Source organism: Nyctibius grandis, chromosome 16, assembly GCF_013368605.1.
Source record: "Nyctibius grandis isolate bNycGra1 chromosome 16, bNycGra1.pri, whole genome shotgun sequence".
NCBI classification, from domain to species: domain Eukaryota; kingdom Metazoa; phylum Chordata; class Aves; order Nyctibiiformes; family Nyctibiidae; genus Nyctibius; species Nyctibius grandis.
The window spans coordinates 7354745-7368291 of record NC_090673.1 but is presented as its reverse complement, the minus strand read 5'-3'; the positions used below and the strand labels follow the sequence as shown (position 1 = coordinate 7368291).

The window sequence follows — 13547 nt, the reverse complement described above, 5'->3', positions numbered from 1 at the left end:
TGCTGGCACATGGCTTCTGTGGGAGTGAAGCAGGAGTGGCCTGATCATGGCAGGATCTGGCAGCTCCTTGGTACCTGCTGGATATCCTTAGGTGCTGATGGTAGGTTACGATATTGGTATAAACTACCATGACCAGTCCATGGGCATCAACGATCAGCCAACGACCACAGCAGCCACTCCCCACATCCCACGTGAAGCATTTCTTTGAGACAGGAGGACGCCTGGACACCTGCTTTATTTGCAACACTGCAGCAAGATGAACTGCTGCACAAATCCTGCGCACCCAAGCACGCGAAAGCCTGCCTGTCCTCACGGGCAGACGTGAGAGCAGGGGCGAGGAGGACTGTCAGCACTCTGGCACTTTAATCCCTGTCCTCTTTGCAAAGTAGAGCGTTGTCAGCCCAAGCGTAAGCAAAACAAAGAATTACAGAACAGTTTGGGTTGGAAGGGACCTTTGGAGATCACCCAGTCCAACCCCTCACCATGGGCAGGGACATCTTGCACTAGATCAGGTTGCTTCAAGTCCCATCCAACCTGACCTTGAACACATCCAATGATGCGGCATTCACAACTTCTTTGGGCACCTGTTCCAGGGTCTCACCATCCTCATCATAAGACATTTCTTCCTTATGTCCAATCTCAAACGTACCCTCTTTCAGTTTAAAACCGCTGCCCCTCGTCCTATCACTACAGGACGGCTGCAGTTGCATTCTAGTTGCTGACCAGCAAAATCTGAACTGGAGTCTAAACTCTGCAGGAAGATGAGGCATTTCTGGCACTTCGCTTAAAACAACTCTAAGACAGAGAGATACGTCTACAAATACCCCTGTAAGACCTCTAAGAAGGTGTCATTCCTTTAGCTCTGCAGACAGAGGCCTGGCTGGTGAAGTCCTCTGGTGGGGACAAGATGGCCTTGCTGATAAATGGTCCAGCTCACACAAACCACAATATTTCTTTAAAGAAGTTGCACTTTTATTCCTAGACCCAGTCACTGGGAAACAGATGGGGACAGCCTGAAAGGAGCACCTCTCCTGGGACTAAAGCATTTTTCTTCAGAAATTCTGATTTTGGGGACCTGTCTTCGTGGCACCAGAAAGGAGAAAGTGGGCGCATGTTTTATAAAGTCTGGGGGTTGGCTCTCTTTCATGGGGAGGCTGTCAGGAAGGGGAACACAGGCACCTACACTGAATCTGGCCTTCTGGGGGCAAAAGATCTGAGCAGCCCCCGCCATCTCCCCCCAGCAGCAAAGACCAAACCAGTCAGGGTCTCCTGCGGGTGGAAACGCAAACGTGCAGATGTTTTCCTGTCCCAGGTGCCACCTGAGAGCGATCGAGGAGGCAGGAGCAGTCTGAAGGAACCAGGCAGAGCGCCCACGCTCTGCCCCAACCCAATGGACACGTGCTTGCAGGGGAGCAGTCCAGGTCCACCCTGGAGCCCTCAGATAGAAAGTAAACCCAGCAACGAAGAGTTTCCCCACTTCTAATTTTGGTAGCTCGCACTGCCAGGCACAGAATACCAAACGGATGAGTTTTGCCTGCTTTCTGCTTACTACACAGCTGAGTTAACCCCACATTTCTGTTTACCTCAACCCCGTCGCCTGGGGCAGTTTCGAGGTTGCACGGATGCCTTCACAAAGCCAGCACTGGAACGGGCACGAAGCCGTCGCTTTATTTATTGCGTGGAGCGATGGAAGGGAGAACTGCCTGACGCATCGCAGCTTGGCCCACGCGCTCCTTGTGGTCCCTGTGGCTTGGGGCTGGGCTGAAGTCAGAGCCTGGCCCCGGCCCCGCCTTTCTCCTCTTTTTAAAGGTTGTAAAAAGCAGCCACTGTCAGTTTGCTGCCCTGCTGCTTCCTCTTCTGACTCTTTGCGAAAGGAGAAAGCGCTTCATGTCTTGGCGTGAACTCCTTCCCCCCTGGCTGGTGATCGTAGCGGGACTGACGGGCATCGTGCTGCTTTGCGTCTCCACTAAAGATGTGCCCGTCACCCCTCTCAGGACCAAGGTAAGGGCATCCGCCTGCCCGAGGGGCGGCCAAGCCAGAGGTCAATTGGGGCAAAAAGCAGAGGACCTTCTCCTCATCTGTGGGGCTGCTTCTTAAGGAGAACCTGCCTGTTCCCTTGTGCAAGCCGAGCATTTAAACTGGTGTGTTTTGTTGCTTTTTACATTCATTGCACTGCTGAGTTATTTACTAGCCCAAAGCAACAAAAACTGAGGAGGGGACTAGAACAAGACTGCAAGGATGGGTTGGCGTCCTTCAACCCGCCGTAGCTTTTCAAATGGAAAACAAGCCAACCCCTTTGGCTGGTCAGGGAAATACAGGCTGGATGTGGTCCATGGGTCAGCAGAGATGATCACTGCAGGCTGAGGAGAGGCAGCCCATGTCAGGAGCTACCCCAGAGCGGCAAGGGATCAGTGGTGTCAGGGGAGGGAAAGAGCTAGGTCCCTCTTGAAAGTCACTAGGCATTTGGCCCTGAACTTCTGCTTCTGTCTTAAAAAAAAAAAAAAAAGTAGTTATCTTCCATGCCTTCTCCTCTTCTATCCCCTCTTGATTTTAACCAAAGAGCCAACCAGCTCTGCGCAGTGGGGTCAGATCTGCCCGGTGACCAGGGGGTTAATGCCCACCGCTCTGCCTCTTGGTGCACCCGCTGCTGAGGTGAGATCAGTGGCACGCTATGGTTTAATCAAACAGAAGTAGGTTAACCTGCGCGTTTAGAGATACTACCCCTCCTCCACGCTCCTCTCAGAAACAAAATTGGATTTAAAAAAACCCCTCATTGCTCCATGCTCTGTCCTTCCCTGGTGTTCAGCTGAGGCAGAAACGTGGTGATCCCTTCTCTTCCCTTGCGCTCCCAGCAGCAGCCTCTCATTTTGTGAAGGAGGAAAAAAAAATCCAGGTTTCTCCAATACCATTCGCTTCTTCCTCTTCCGCAGCAGCCAACATGTCCCTGCGAGAAATATGAGCTGTCACTCATGTGGGAGGATGCCGGCAGGGAGCTCCATTCTCCTTCCACATTTCTGCTCCAGCTCCAGTCCCACCAGTTCCCAGACTGGTTGCTGTGTCTGGTGCAGCCGGTTGCTCCCAGGAAGGCAGCAGGCAGACAGCTTCACTCAGAGGCAGCAGCCAGGCTCTGTCTTGTGCTAAAACCCTTCTAACATCAACATCTCAGGAGGTTTCTCCTCACACTCAGTCACAGCTACAATTATTTCTGTGCAAGATACAGCTTAGACCACACACTACCACATACCTCCCAGATCTCACTAGTTTCTTTCCTGTCTGTGTAGATGTCCCAGTTTGGGGTCATGTCATAGGGGGAGAGGAGGAGACCCTAGGCTAGCACTGGGGCTATTTTGAGTGTGGGGACATCCAGAACAGCCACAGAGCTGCAGGTTACCCCAGTGGTCTCTCATTTCCAAACCCTCACATACGAGGTGCAGCTCAGCAAGGCTCAATCAGCAGCAAATAGACCAGACGCTGGGCTGCAAAGAGACTAAGAAAGCCCTTGGCCCCACTTCTAGGCAAAAGGAGAACTGTCAGTGGACAAGGTGCTGAGAAATCTCGTGTTCGCTGCTGCTGTTTCTGCCAAGACATTATCTCGGTCTCTGTGGGGCTGCTGCGTTGGTCAGTGTATGTGCTGGTTGGTCCCAGTGTGCTGCAGCTCTCTATGGGTCTGGCACGCATCGAGGCAAACCCAGCCCGTGTCACACCATCTCTGCAGTGGGGCATCAAACAGATGTGGGAGTCCTGGGTTCCTCAGAAGTAGAAGTAAGCCACAGCCCTCCAATTTCTGCACGAAAGCCTTAGCAAACCAATTCAGCAGCAGTTTAAGTCCTAGAATCAGAGGAGAGCCTCTATAGTGCCAACTCCCATTGCTTTAGGACCTGTTTTTCCTGAGCTCCAGGTGGCTCAGCTCTCAGTGGAAACCCTCTGCCTGGTTTCAGGAACAGCTACAGAGCATGCCACTCCAGGTCTGATGTATTTCTGGGTGTCTCTCCACTCCTGCTGCTCCTCATGTATATTCAGAAATGCAGATGGTCCCCTGCAAATTCACATCATCTTCTGGCTTCACCCTTCCTTTGACTGTAAAAAGCTAACTCAAATACTGCAGGGCAGGCCCATGGGTTACCCAGAATACCTACACAAAGCTGAGTAACCCTACAATAACAAAGCAGCATACATTCAGTGGTGTTTATCTAGAATGTTTTTGGGGTTTTCCAGTATGCCATTGTTCTGGATGCTGGCCCATCCCGCACCATCCTGTTCATCTACCAGTGGACCACCACCAAGGCAAACAAGACCGGGGTGATCAGGGAATGTAGTTCCTGTCCTGTGCAAGGTAAGGTGCCCGATTCATGCTTGGTGGTCTGTGGGACTGGCATGGGATAGACGGAAACTCAGACATCTGTGCATGGGCCATTGCTGTGATTTCCTTGGCTCCTCTATCATCTATCTGTACACTGAAATAGTGGTGATAGTGAAGCACAAGCTTATTTTCAGCATGGGTCTTCTCAATACCAACAGATTTAGCCATACACAGCTGGACATCAGAGCACTTGGCAGTAGCAGGTGGCAGGTTTTTTGGCCTGCTGCAGGCAGGGCAGCACCCAGAGAGGATGGGGCTGGTCCTGATGTCCAGCACAACTGAGGTGCGAAGACTCCAACCCCTTATGTGGGGTTTGACGGCACAAGCATGAGTTCAGCTTGGTTTTAGGTGTCACAATTTGGAGAATATTGGGGTCTTCCTCACTAGTTTGAATCATTTTGGCCCTGCCAAAGACAGCTGAAAGGGTTTCATGCATTCACGCTTGGGGTTTTCCTTCCCTATCTCTCAATCTTGCTTTGATGTTGAAGCCTGATTATAGCAGGATGCTGGGAAACCCTGAACTCTCAGTAGCAGTGTGCTGTGGGAAGGCAGCTGCACAACAAGCAGGGAAGAGGCTTTGTGCCCTTGCAGACTGTAAGCGATACAAACCACATACAGAAGATGCAATAAGGGCTCCCTGAAACCTTCTATGTGTCCCTTGACTAGTGCCACGTTCACTGGCTGGGTTAAAAGCAGCAACTGTAGCTTGGTGCAGCAGTTTGTCAGCAGCAGCAGGTCCAGGCAGGTCTCTTGCCCAGATGAGAGTAGTCCTCTGTCTGCATGGCAGTGCAGTCACAGCCTTTGAGTAGCCACAGGCAAGCGGCAGCTCAGCCCTATACAAAGCCCAGGAGAGCAAAGCACGTGATGAGGAAGCCACGCAGCCAGGAAGACGAGTGGGCCAGAGGATGGGGAAGTACGGCTCTTTCTGGGTAGTAATTCAAAACCAGCATTTAAGACTCCATTGAATCTTGCCGGAAAGATGAGTCAAGGCTTGCACACAGCTTCTCTCCGCACAGCACCAACTTCCTCCAGAGCAGAGGTATCTTGCTTGCAGGAGCGGGGCTCGGAAGCCACATCCACCAACACAAGAGGAAGTGGCTGGAGGAAAGAGGTGACACATCAGCCTCGGCTCTGTCTGAATGGCAGGGTGTCCTTTTGCTTATCTTTTACAGCGGCTAAAGCCACATTTCTTCCTCTGTGGGCTGAGACAGCCTCAGCTGTTGCAGCAGTCATGTGGCTGATAAGTGGTCACTTATGGGATGTCTCAGCAGCAGAGCTAGGGTTCTTTTAGTGCAATTTGGGATTTACATGCACATGTGTTTTGCTCCCAGTACCATATTTTGGCAGGACAGCTACCTGTAGGAACTCCTTCATTCCACCTGTGACAGGTCCTGTCTTTAACCATGCCCTAGCACAGCAACCTCTTGGGTAACATCTCTCACACTTCTCCCATATCTTTCCTTAGAAAATGTCATTCTTTTCCCTGGTCCCCAGGTCCAGGAGTCTCCAACTACTCGGATTCTCCTCAGAAAGTAGGGAAGAGCTTGGAGCCATGTTTCAACTGGGTCCAGAAAGAGATCCCGGCAGAGGAGCACAGCCAAACCCCCCTCTACTTGGGAGTAACTGCCAGCATGAGGCAGCTGAAGTGAGTGAATGTTGCAAACCCACACCCAGAGATCAGCACATGTCATGCAGATCATTTTGTAAATGCATCTCACCCTGTCTGCTCTGCAGTGTGTTTCATCCCTAATCTGCTAGTCAGGTAAACCTTCTTCAGGTCCCAATGTACTCAAGAAGAGTACAGCACGGCTGTGTCTCCATACTGTCCCCCCAAGCAGCCATGAGGATGACAGTCTTGCTACTGCTACCAGTCTGTGTGAAGTCTCCTTCACAAGCAGGGCCCCACAGTTAGTGCTTGGGAAAACACCTATCAGTCTGGAAGCTAAAGTGTTTTCAGTTTATGTGACAACCCACATGGGCTTGCAGGGGGGTTTCTTGTCAGCAGGGTGGTAACAGTGGTGGGAAGATCCACCTTATCATACACACTTTTGTGGGCCCTGTTCTCATTCACCTCCTTACCAGGACCTTTATCTCCTTTAGGACTCTGGGAAAAAGTAAGGTCTGGAGGGGACCAGGTCAGTGGGGCAAGGCCACAGGATTCCTCAGTGGCAGAGGGTACTAAACTCCCAAATTCTTGAATTGTGGCACAACTGCTCAAATCATCCCTCTGCTGTTCTCACCCCGAGTGCCATGCAAGGGGAGAGGGAAGTAGCAGCAGGAGTGGGATTATCATTGTGCCTCTGTGCTACTGCCCAAAGTGGGGAGCACAGCAGGAGCCCTGCAGCTGTGCCCCCACTGCAGGCTGCTCCTGGCAGGGTCCTGTAACAACAAATGTACCTTCTTTTTTTTTTCTGTTTAGCCTCACCCATCCCACCCTCTCTGACGGTCACCTTGCAGCTCTCACTGTGGCCCTGAAGTCATCCCCCTTCAACTTTCAAGGGGCACAAATCCTGTCCAGTCCAGACAAGGAAGCATTCAATTGGGTTGCTGTTAACTATGTCCTGGAGAACTTCTTCAAGGTAAAGGACAATCCTACCTGGGGAGTGCAGAACTGAGCTGAGCAACTCCCATTAACAAACAGCCACACAGATGTGTGGAAGGATCGTTAAAATCCTGTACTTTAAACAGTGCTTAAGCACAACTTCCACTGCCTTTCAGCTTATATCCAACACCAGCTGGCTGGGGGACATAATGCAAGATGGTTATAAGCAGGTTGAAGGACCAGACCTCTAATACAGCCTTTCATGGACACGTTCATGCAGTTGCCCTGACAGATGTGAGGCTTTCTGGACAACACATCCAGGATGCTCACATAGATGACCTTACGTAGCCTGGCCCAGGGGTGACCACAAGAACTCTATTGCTCTGAGTCCCTGCAGCTCTAGCTCAGCACCACTGTCAAACAGGCATTGCTGCTGTCTGTGGGGTGCTGTGGGATTGCCACTGGAGTCCAGGTGTCCCATGGGACATCCTGTGGATGGTGGACAGAGAAGCAGAGTCTTTTGCTGCCAAAGCAAAAGCCCATCAAATTTCCTCTCACTGAGATGCTAGTGAGAGTACAGCTGGGTGTCCCCAGCAGAGGGGTCTGGTCTGTGTTCAGAAGGCACTCACTAAACAAAAAGAATACACTTCAGTTTCCTTGCTCTACCCAGGGCAAGAAGAACTCAGTGCAAGAGAAAGGTGTGTTAGACTGAGTTATTCCACATCAGGGAACAGAAAGGCAGTTCTGATAACCAGCAGCAAGCATGCACTGGTTGGGGAATCGCTAGTCCTGCTGGCAGCAACACAGCCTCCCCCAGCCAGGGACACAGGGCTTACACCCATGTAAGCTTTCCTGCCTCTACTGCTAACTTCAGCATTGCCAAAATCTGTTCTGCAAGACTGCAGGAGACAAAACCACGAGGTTCTTCTGACAGAAGGATCACTTTAGCATCAAGGCTGCACTTGGAGCCCTTATCTGCCCAGCTGGAAACCTCCCTCTCATTCCCCACCAGCACCGCCCTCTCCTCTCTCCCCTGCTCCTACCGGCTGAGACCACTGCCTTGAACAGCCATCCAGGATGACGAGCTGTTTGCTCTCGCTGCCTGCGGGGAGCTCTCTGAGCAGACGGCAGTGCTTGTACAATGGCTTCTCCATTCCCTTCAAAGCCACCAGTTCAGCATCCTTAAGTCCTGTGGGAAAAAAAAAAGTTGGGCTGTACTGCACCAGAAAGCTGCTTTCTCTTTCTGTGCACTAATGCTTGCCTCTGACTGCGACCCAGACGTAGAAGTCTTAAGAACTGACCTCTCTGGTTCTTTTTGAGTCAGTACGACTGGCGAGGACAGTTGGTCCCCTCCGGGAAGGGGATGGCAGGTGTCCTGTCTGTGGGAGGAACCTCAACACAGCTCACTTCCAAGGTGGAAGAAGAGAACCAGGCACCAAAAGAGGGAGTGAGGCTGCAGCTGTATGGGCAGACACACAACGTGTACACTCGTCACTGCCCCTGCCACGGCACGGACCAGCTCCGCAGCAGGCTGCTCTCTATGCTCATTCAAGTGAGTATCTACCAGAAGGGCATTTGCAAAGTTCCTGGATACAACACCACCAAGTGACAGTTGCACTAGGTGTAGCTTCTAATGGGCAAAATGCCAGTCACTGTCTTTAATAGTGGGCATTTGCATATATCTAAAAAGCCCAGTGCATTTGTAGGCAGGGCATACTCTCTATGCCCAAATCAATGCCCTCCAAGCAGACACAGGCACTCATTCCAGAGTTTCCTACTTGCAGGCTCTGTTTGGCTCCTTACTTAATACACGAGCCCAAAATTGCTCAACAGAGGTGCTAAGATCACCTTCAGGGTGCAGGGAGGCAAAGCCTTCCCTTGGCTCCTCTGAACTGCTCCTCCATCCTAGAAGGGGAGCCTAAACAGCAGCACTCAGGAACCAACTGGGACCTTCCATTTGGGGTATTTCCTCTGCTGACTTTAACCCTGAAGCATCTGTAAAAGAGCAATATTTCATTTTGAAAACGTGCAAGTGTTTTGGTTCTTCCAAACTTTATTTCACTTGGGGGGAGGGCAGGATCTAATGCAAACTCAGGAATCATTTTAGTCTCCACCAAAACTGAATTCTTCAGAAATAAACTACTCACAGCCCATCCACTTGCCTCCCTATAAACCACACCTCCCCTTATTTGAGACCTGAATGTCCCACATGGAGACCCACTTCCCCACAGTTATAATAGGGAATTCCTAGAGATAAGAAACACTGATCCTTGGGGGGTTGAGCCATTTGGAAGGCAGACCAGAACAGCCTCTTTCTTGCAACTAGAAAGAGCACAGAATTCATTGAAATTGTATTTCTGGTCTAAGGGAGAGCAGGTAGGGCTGGGACTCCTCGGCCTCCCACAGCAGGTCCGGTCATTGCAGCTTGCCCTGAACTCTGCAGGAGCTGGGAGCCTGCTGCATCTGCCTGTGCCTTGCAGTTGACTAACTGAGATAAGGTTTGGCAAACCTTTTGCAGCCTGCCTGCTCGATCACAACATTGTGGTGCCAGAGGAAAACTGTTCTTCACTGGGTTACATTTTGTCTTCCTTTGTGAAGCCCTGAGATGCCAAACTCCTCTCTTGCTGCCTCTGTCCTTGTTTTATTCTGCCTCTAGGATCAGAGAAGTGCTAAAACTGTGTCTAATCCCTGCTGGCCCCTCACCTACACCCAGGAAGTGCAGTGGCAATCAGTGCATGCTGGGCCTTGTGCTGTCAGTGATCACACATCAGACATCCCTGGCCCTGAGGAGGTCTTCAACATCACTGGCTCCAGCAATCCCACCGCCTGCATAAGACTTGTGCAAAGCCTGCTCAACTCCTCCTCTTCCTGCAGCTTCTTCAAGCACTCCCTCAGCAGTGTTTTCAGGCCCCTCCGGACCAGGTTTCTGGTAGGTTCTTATTTACACTGGGGGTAGGCAACTGGTATGGAGAACCCATGAAATGGGACCAGTTTGATCATTAATAAATACAGTGGGAAGAGCCACACTGTGCCCTCTGCTAGCCAAGAGTGCCAGCGCTCTGGCTAATGCTGTACACGCGCACTCCTGCCCTCTCCCCCTAACTGGCACACAGCTGTGCAAATAGGGAGCACCGGCTTCCCAGTGACCGTGGCAGGGGTTTCTTCATTGGGCAGGGGTTTCTTCATCCGTGTCTCAGCAACGTCTGCTTGTGAGACAAACTCTGGGGCTCCACAGAGCCAGCAAGGATAAGACAGCCAGGAGTTACCCGCTGAGCAGGTCTTCCCACACAAAGTTGATGGTAAAGCTGAAGATGCTCTGCCACTCCCTTAGCAAACATCTGGGCATGCTCCACCACAAGCATGCTTATATCTGAGATCCTGGCTCTAGTGTACAAAGTCATTGGGTTGTTAAGTCCGGACCAGCTCAAGATCCTAGGACAAACTGAGTGCATTTCAGAGGGAGGAATTACAGAAATTTCCCCAGCTCCCTGCTCCTGAAAAACTCCCATGGACATGGTGCCAAGGAGCATAAGGACTAGGCTACTTATCCAGGCAGGGCCAGCAGCTAGAAATAGCGCTGTTTCCATCTCCAGACAGTAACAGATCTGCTTGTCTTTCCTGCTCTCATCAGAGGAGGTTGTTGTAACCACCAACACAGGCACACAGAGAGGGCACCCTGGCAATGCGCCCCACAGCTACTGCCATGTACTTTCCTATGGCACTGTATGCAAGGCAAGGATGCAGAGCACAGTCCAACCTGATGATGATTTCTGCTGTTGTAGGTGATTTCTGAGGCCATGGACTTCATGAGAGAAACCATACCCTCTCCTGACTTGGGCCAGGCAGTCAACAGGCTCTGTGGGATGTCTGTCAAAGAGGTAACTGGAATAACTTAGTGTGCAGGGAGAGTGGGAAGCAAGGAACAGTCTGTTGTAAAAGCCCATGGGGCTCAGACTGACAGAGCCATAACTCACTGGCTCCCTCAGGGAAAAACTTGGATTTGCCTGGTTTTTGTTTTTGGTTTTTTTTGTTTGTTTGTTTTTGTTTTTTGTGGTTTTTTTTTTACTTTGAGGAAACAGGCTCCACTTATTTTCCTTCCTCTCAAATCCCAGCTGCTGCTGGTAACACCTGGACTTAATTAAATGAAAACCCATAAGTACCTTTTACTGCATATTAAGGAGTAAACATGAAGGCTGTCTACTCACTCCTGTACATCACCTTGGTCTTCGTGTTCTCTTCCTCTCCTTAAGTGCAAGCAACACATCCACTCAGACTCCAGGGGCCTTCCCACTTCACCTGGGCCCATGGAGACCAAGCCAGGGGGAATCTGTAAGTTCTTTCCCTCAGCTGGTGGCTCATGAGGTCACCCTCATTTGCACCTACACTGACGAGCATCCACAGTAACATTCAAATTGGGCAATTTCTATAGGGTTTGCTAATGGGGTAGCAAAGCCCATAAGCAGTTCTCTAAAGCCTTCCCTTCTGGATAGAAGAGAAAGATCTTGCTAATGTTCCTATTGAGAGAAAGGCTGTGGCATTAGCTTAACCTAATTAGAGAGCAGAGAATCATACCAAGCAGTTCACCTGCAAGGCAACTGTAGGAGACCTGTCTGCCAGTCCTGCTGCTCTTGCAATGGCCTGGTCTTTAATAAGACAGGAATAAAGTCACTAAGAGATGACGCTGGTTCCCAGACCACAGCTCAGGAAACATGGTTTTAGTCTGCACAGGACACAAACCCCTCCTCCAGTCCCACAGTCAGTCCCAGAGCAGGAAAGGAGAGGTTATAGCAGGACTGAAATTCAGCTACTGAATATTTACTACTTTTATTTTTTCCCCATTTTCTCTTGGAAATGACACCAGCTGGTCAAGGAGTCCCAGACAAGCCTGGATACACTTGCTGATTACTGCCTTGTGTCTGCCTTCATCTTTCACCTCAGTACAAAGGGGTATACACTTGACTTCGATGGGTCTGTTTGGACTGCATTCCAGAAGAAGGTCAGTCACCTACAGCGTGGTATTTCCAATTATGAGAGAGGGCTGGTTTCAGTAAAGCCAGCCTGCCCCCACTCCTACAAGCCCTAACCAGCTAAGTTTCTCCAGCAAGATGTTTTTGCAAAATAAATTCACAATTGTGATAAGCAAGAAAACCAGTGTCAGAGAGCTAGAGATAACGCTTGTCCCCGCTGAAAAACAGATGGGTCAAAAACCTTATCTGGAGCAATGCCATCTTTTAGAGTCTATGCCCAATAAGGAAGGAAGTATGGCTTGATCACTCCTTAATGCCAAGGACAAGCTACTGATAGTATTTCCTGAGCCAAAAAATGCTGCCCTACCTCTTTGCAACCACCTTTATACCAGTGAGGGTTTATAACCGGCTTAGAAGGTCTGAAATGGCTTCAGGATCTGGAGCTCCTAAGGAAAGGTGGATTTGATTCAGGTCCTTCCCTTTACAAAAGAAAAGAAAGCCTTTTCCCAGGCCTCTTCCCAACTCACCAGCAAAGGCATGGTCCCACTGAGCAGGTCCACATCAGTGACAGCAGTTCAGTCAGCCACGTGGTGATCATCAGACTAACGCAAGGTAATGAGGTAGGTCCAGGGTCCATCCAGGGAGCCCAGCCTGGAAAGCCAGAGACAAGCAGCCTACAACACAGGTCTGAGGTTCAGGCAGGCAGCAGCACCAAAGACAGAACTACCTACAATGTAGACCTGAGGTTCCCCTGGGAAAACGTGTCAGTAAGCAGAAGAATGAAGAGCACACACCTACAGCATAGCTCAGGAAAGAGGTGACTGCCCAGGCCAGGGCTTAAATGGGGCTCCCAGGCTCATGGGCGGAGGGAGTGGGTGGAAGTGCCAGGTGAGACTGGTCAGGGCAATTAAGGGCTATTAGGGCACTCGGGGCACTGAGAGGGGGAGAGCTCCTATTTTAAGTATAATCCTTGGATCAGTCTCAAAGAAAGGATACAAGGCTTTGGGCCTGTGCACAGAAATGCAGCTGGTGTCCAGACTGTCTCCTTCTCTTCTGACCTCTCCTCCTTTTTATTTCAATAGATGGGTGATACGTCATCCGGCTGGACTCTTGGGTACCTGCTGAGTCTGACCAACACCATCCCCCAGGACAGCCCAAGCTTCCTCAAGGGGATTGAACCAGGGGTCTGGTCTTTGCTCCTTATCCTCTTTGTCGTGCTGCTCACTGGCTCTTTCATGCGCATCTCATACCGAGTGATGGTTAAGGAAAACAGCTTCAGTAACAGGACCAGCAGTGTTTTTGATGACAACTGACAGTTAACCTGGGACTCGATACTCTTGCCAGAGGGCAGTTAATAGGGTACATTCAGAAACCACACAGGTGTAAGTCACTGGAGGATGCAAGCGATGTTCCTGCAGTACTCCCAGAGCCTCGGTGCCTTATTTCAACTTGCCAGCACTTGCACTACTGTACTTTGAGACAAAGGATCCTGCTCCACAGGAAGCCTGTGATTCCTGGTGGATGGCAAGCTACTTGTTCTCCAAATGAGAGAGCAGCCTGCACAGATCTTGCTTGGGCTGCAGCTGAAGTTACTCATGTCAACCTAATGAAGCAATGCCTCTGAGCAAGCAGGCCCTGAGCTCTTGTAAAGTTAATATTGAATAATCCTGTCTAATCA

The 13547-nt window shown here is 50.5% G+C and overlaps 1 protein-coding gene across 1 annotated transcript; it reads left to right on the top strand.

Moving 5' to 3' along the window:
• The first annotated feature begins 1887 nt into the window (after positions 1-1887).
• On the top strand, positions 1888-13329 carry LOC137670950 (ectonucleoside triphosphate diphosphohydrolase 2-like). Its single transcript, XM_068414134.1, has 9 exons — positions 1888-2001; positions 4216-4333; positions 5855-6005; positions 6780-6939; positions 8227-8454; positions 9559-9831; positions 10685-10780; positions 11764-11898; positions 12952-13329. The coding sequence occupies exons 1-9, from the start codon at positions 1888-1890 to the stop codon at positions 13180-13182; spliced, it is 1506 nt and encodes a 501-aa protein (XP_068270235.1). The 3' UTR covers positions 13183-13329.
• Positions 13330-13547: the final 218 nt, after the last annotated feature.

Excerpts from the sequence above, each read along its gene's own strand:
- LOC137670950 (XM_068414134.1), top strand. The coding sequence starts at position 1,888 with ATGTCTTGGCGTGAACTCCTTCCCCCCTGGCTGGTGATCGTAGCGGGA. Across the intron at positions 10,781-11,763 it reads GTGGGATGTCTGTCAAAGAG|CTGGTCAAGGAGTCCCAGAC; the intron begins GTAACTGGAATA and ends AAATGACACCAG. Across the intron at positions 11,899-12,951 it reads GGACTGCATTCCAGAAGAAG|ATGGGTGATACGTCATCCGG; the intron begins GTCAGTCACCTA and ends TTATTTCAATAG.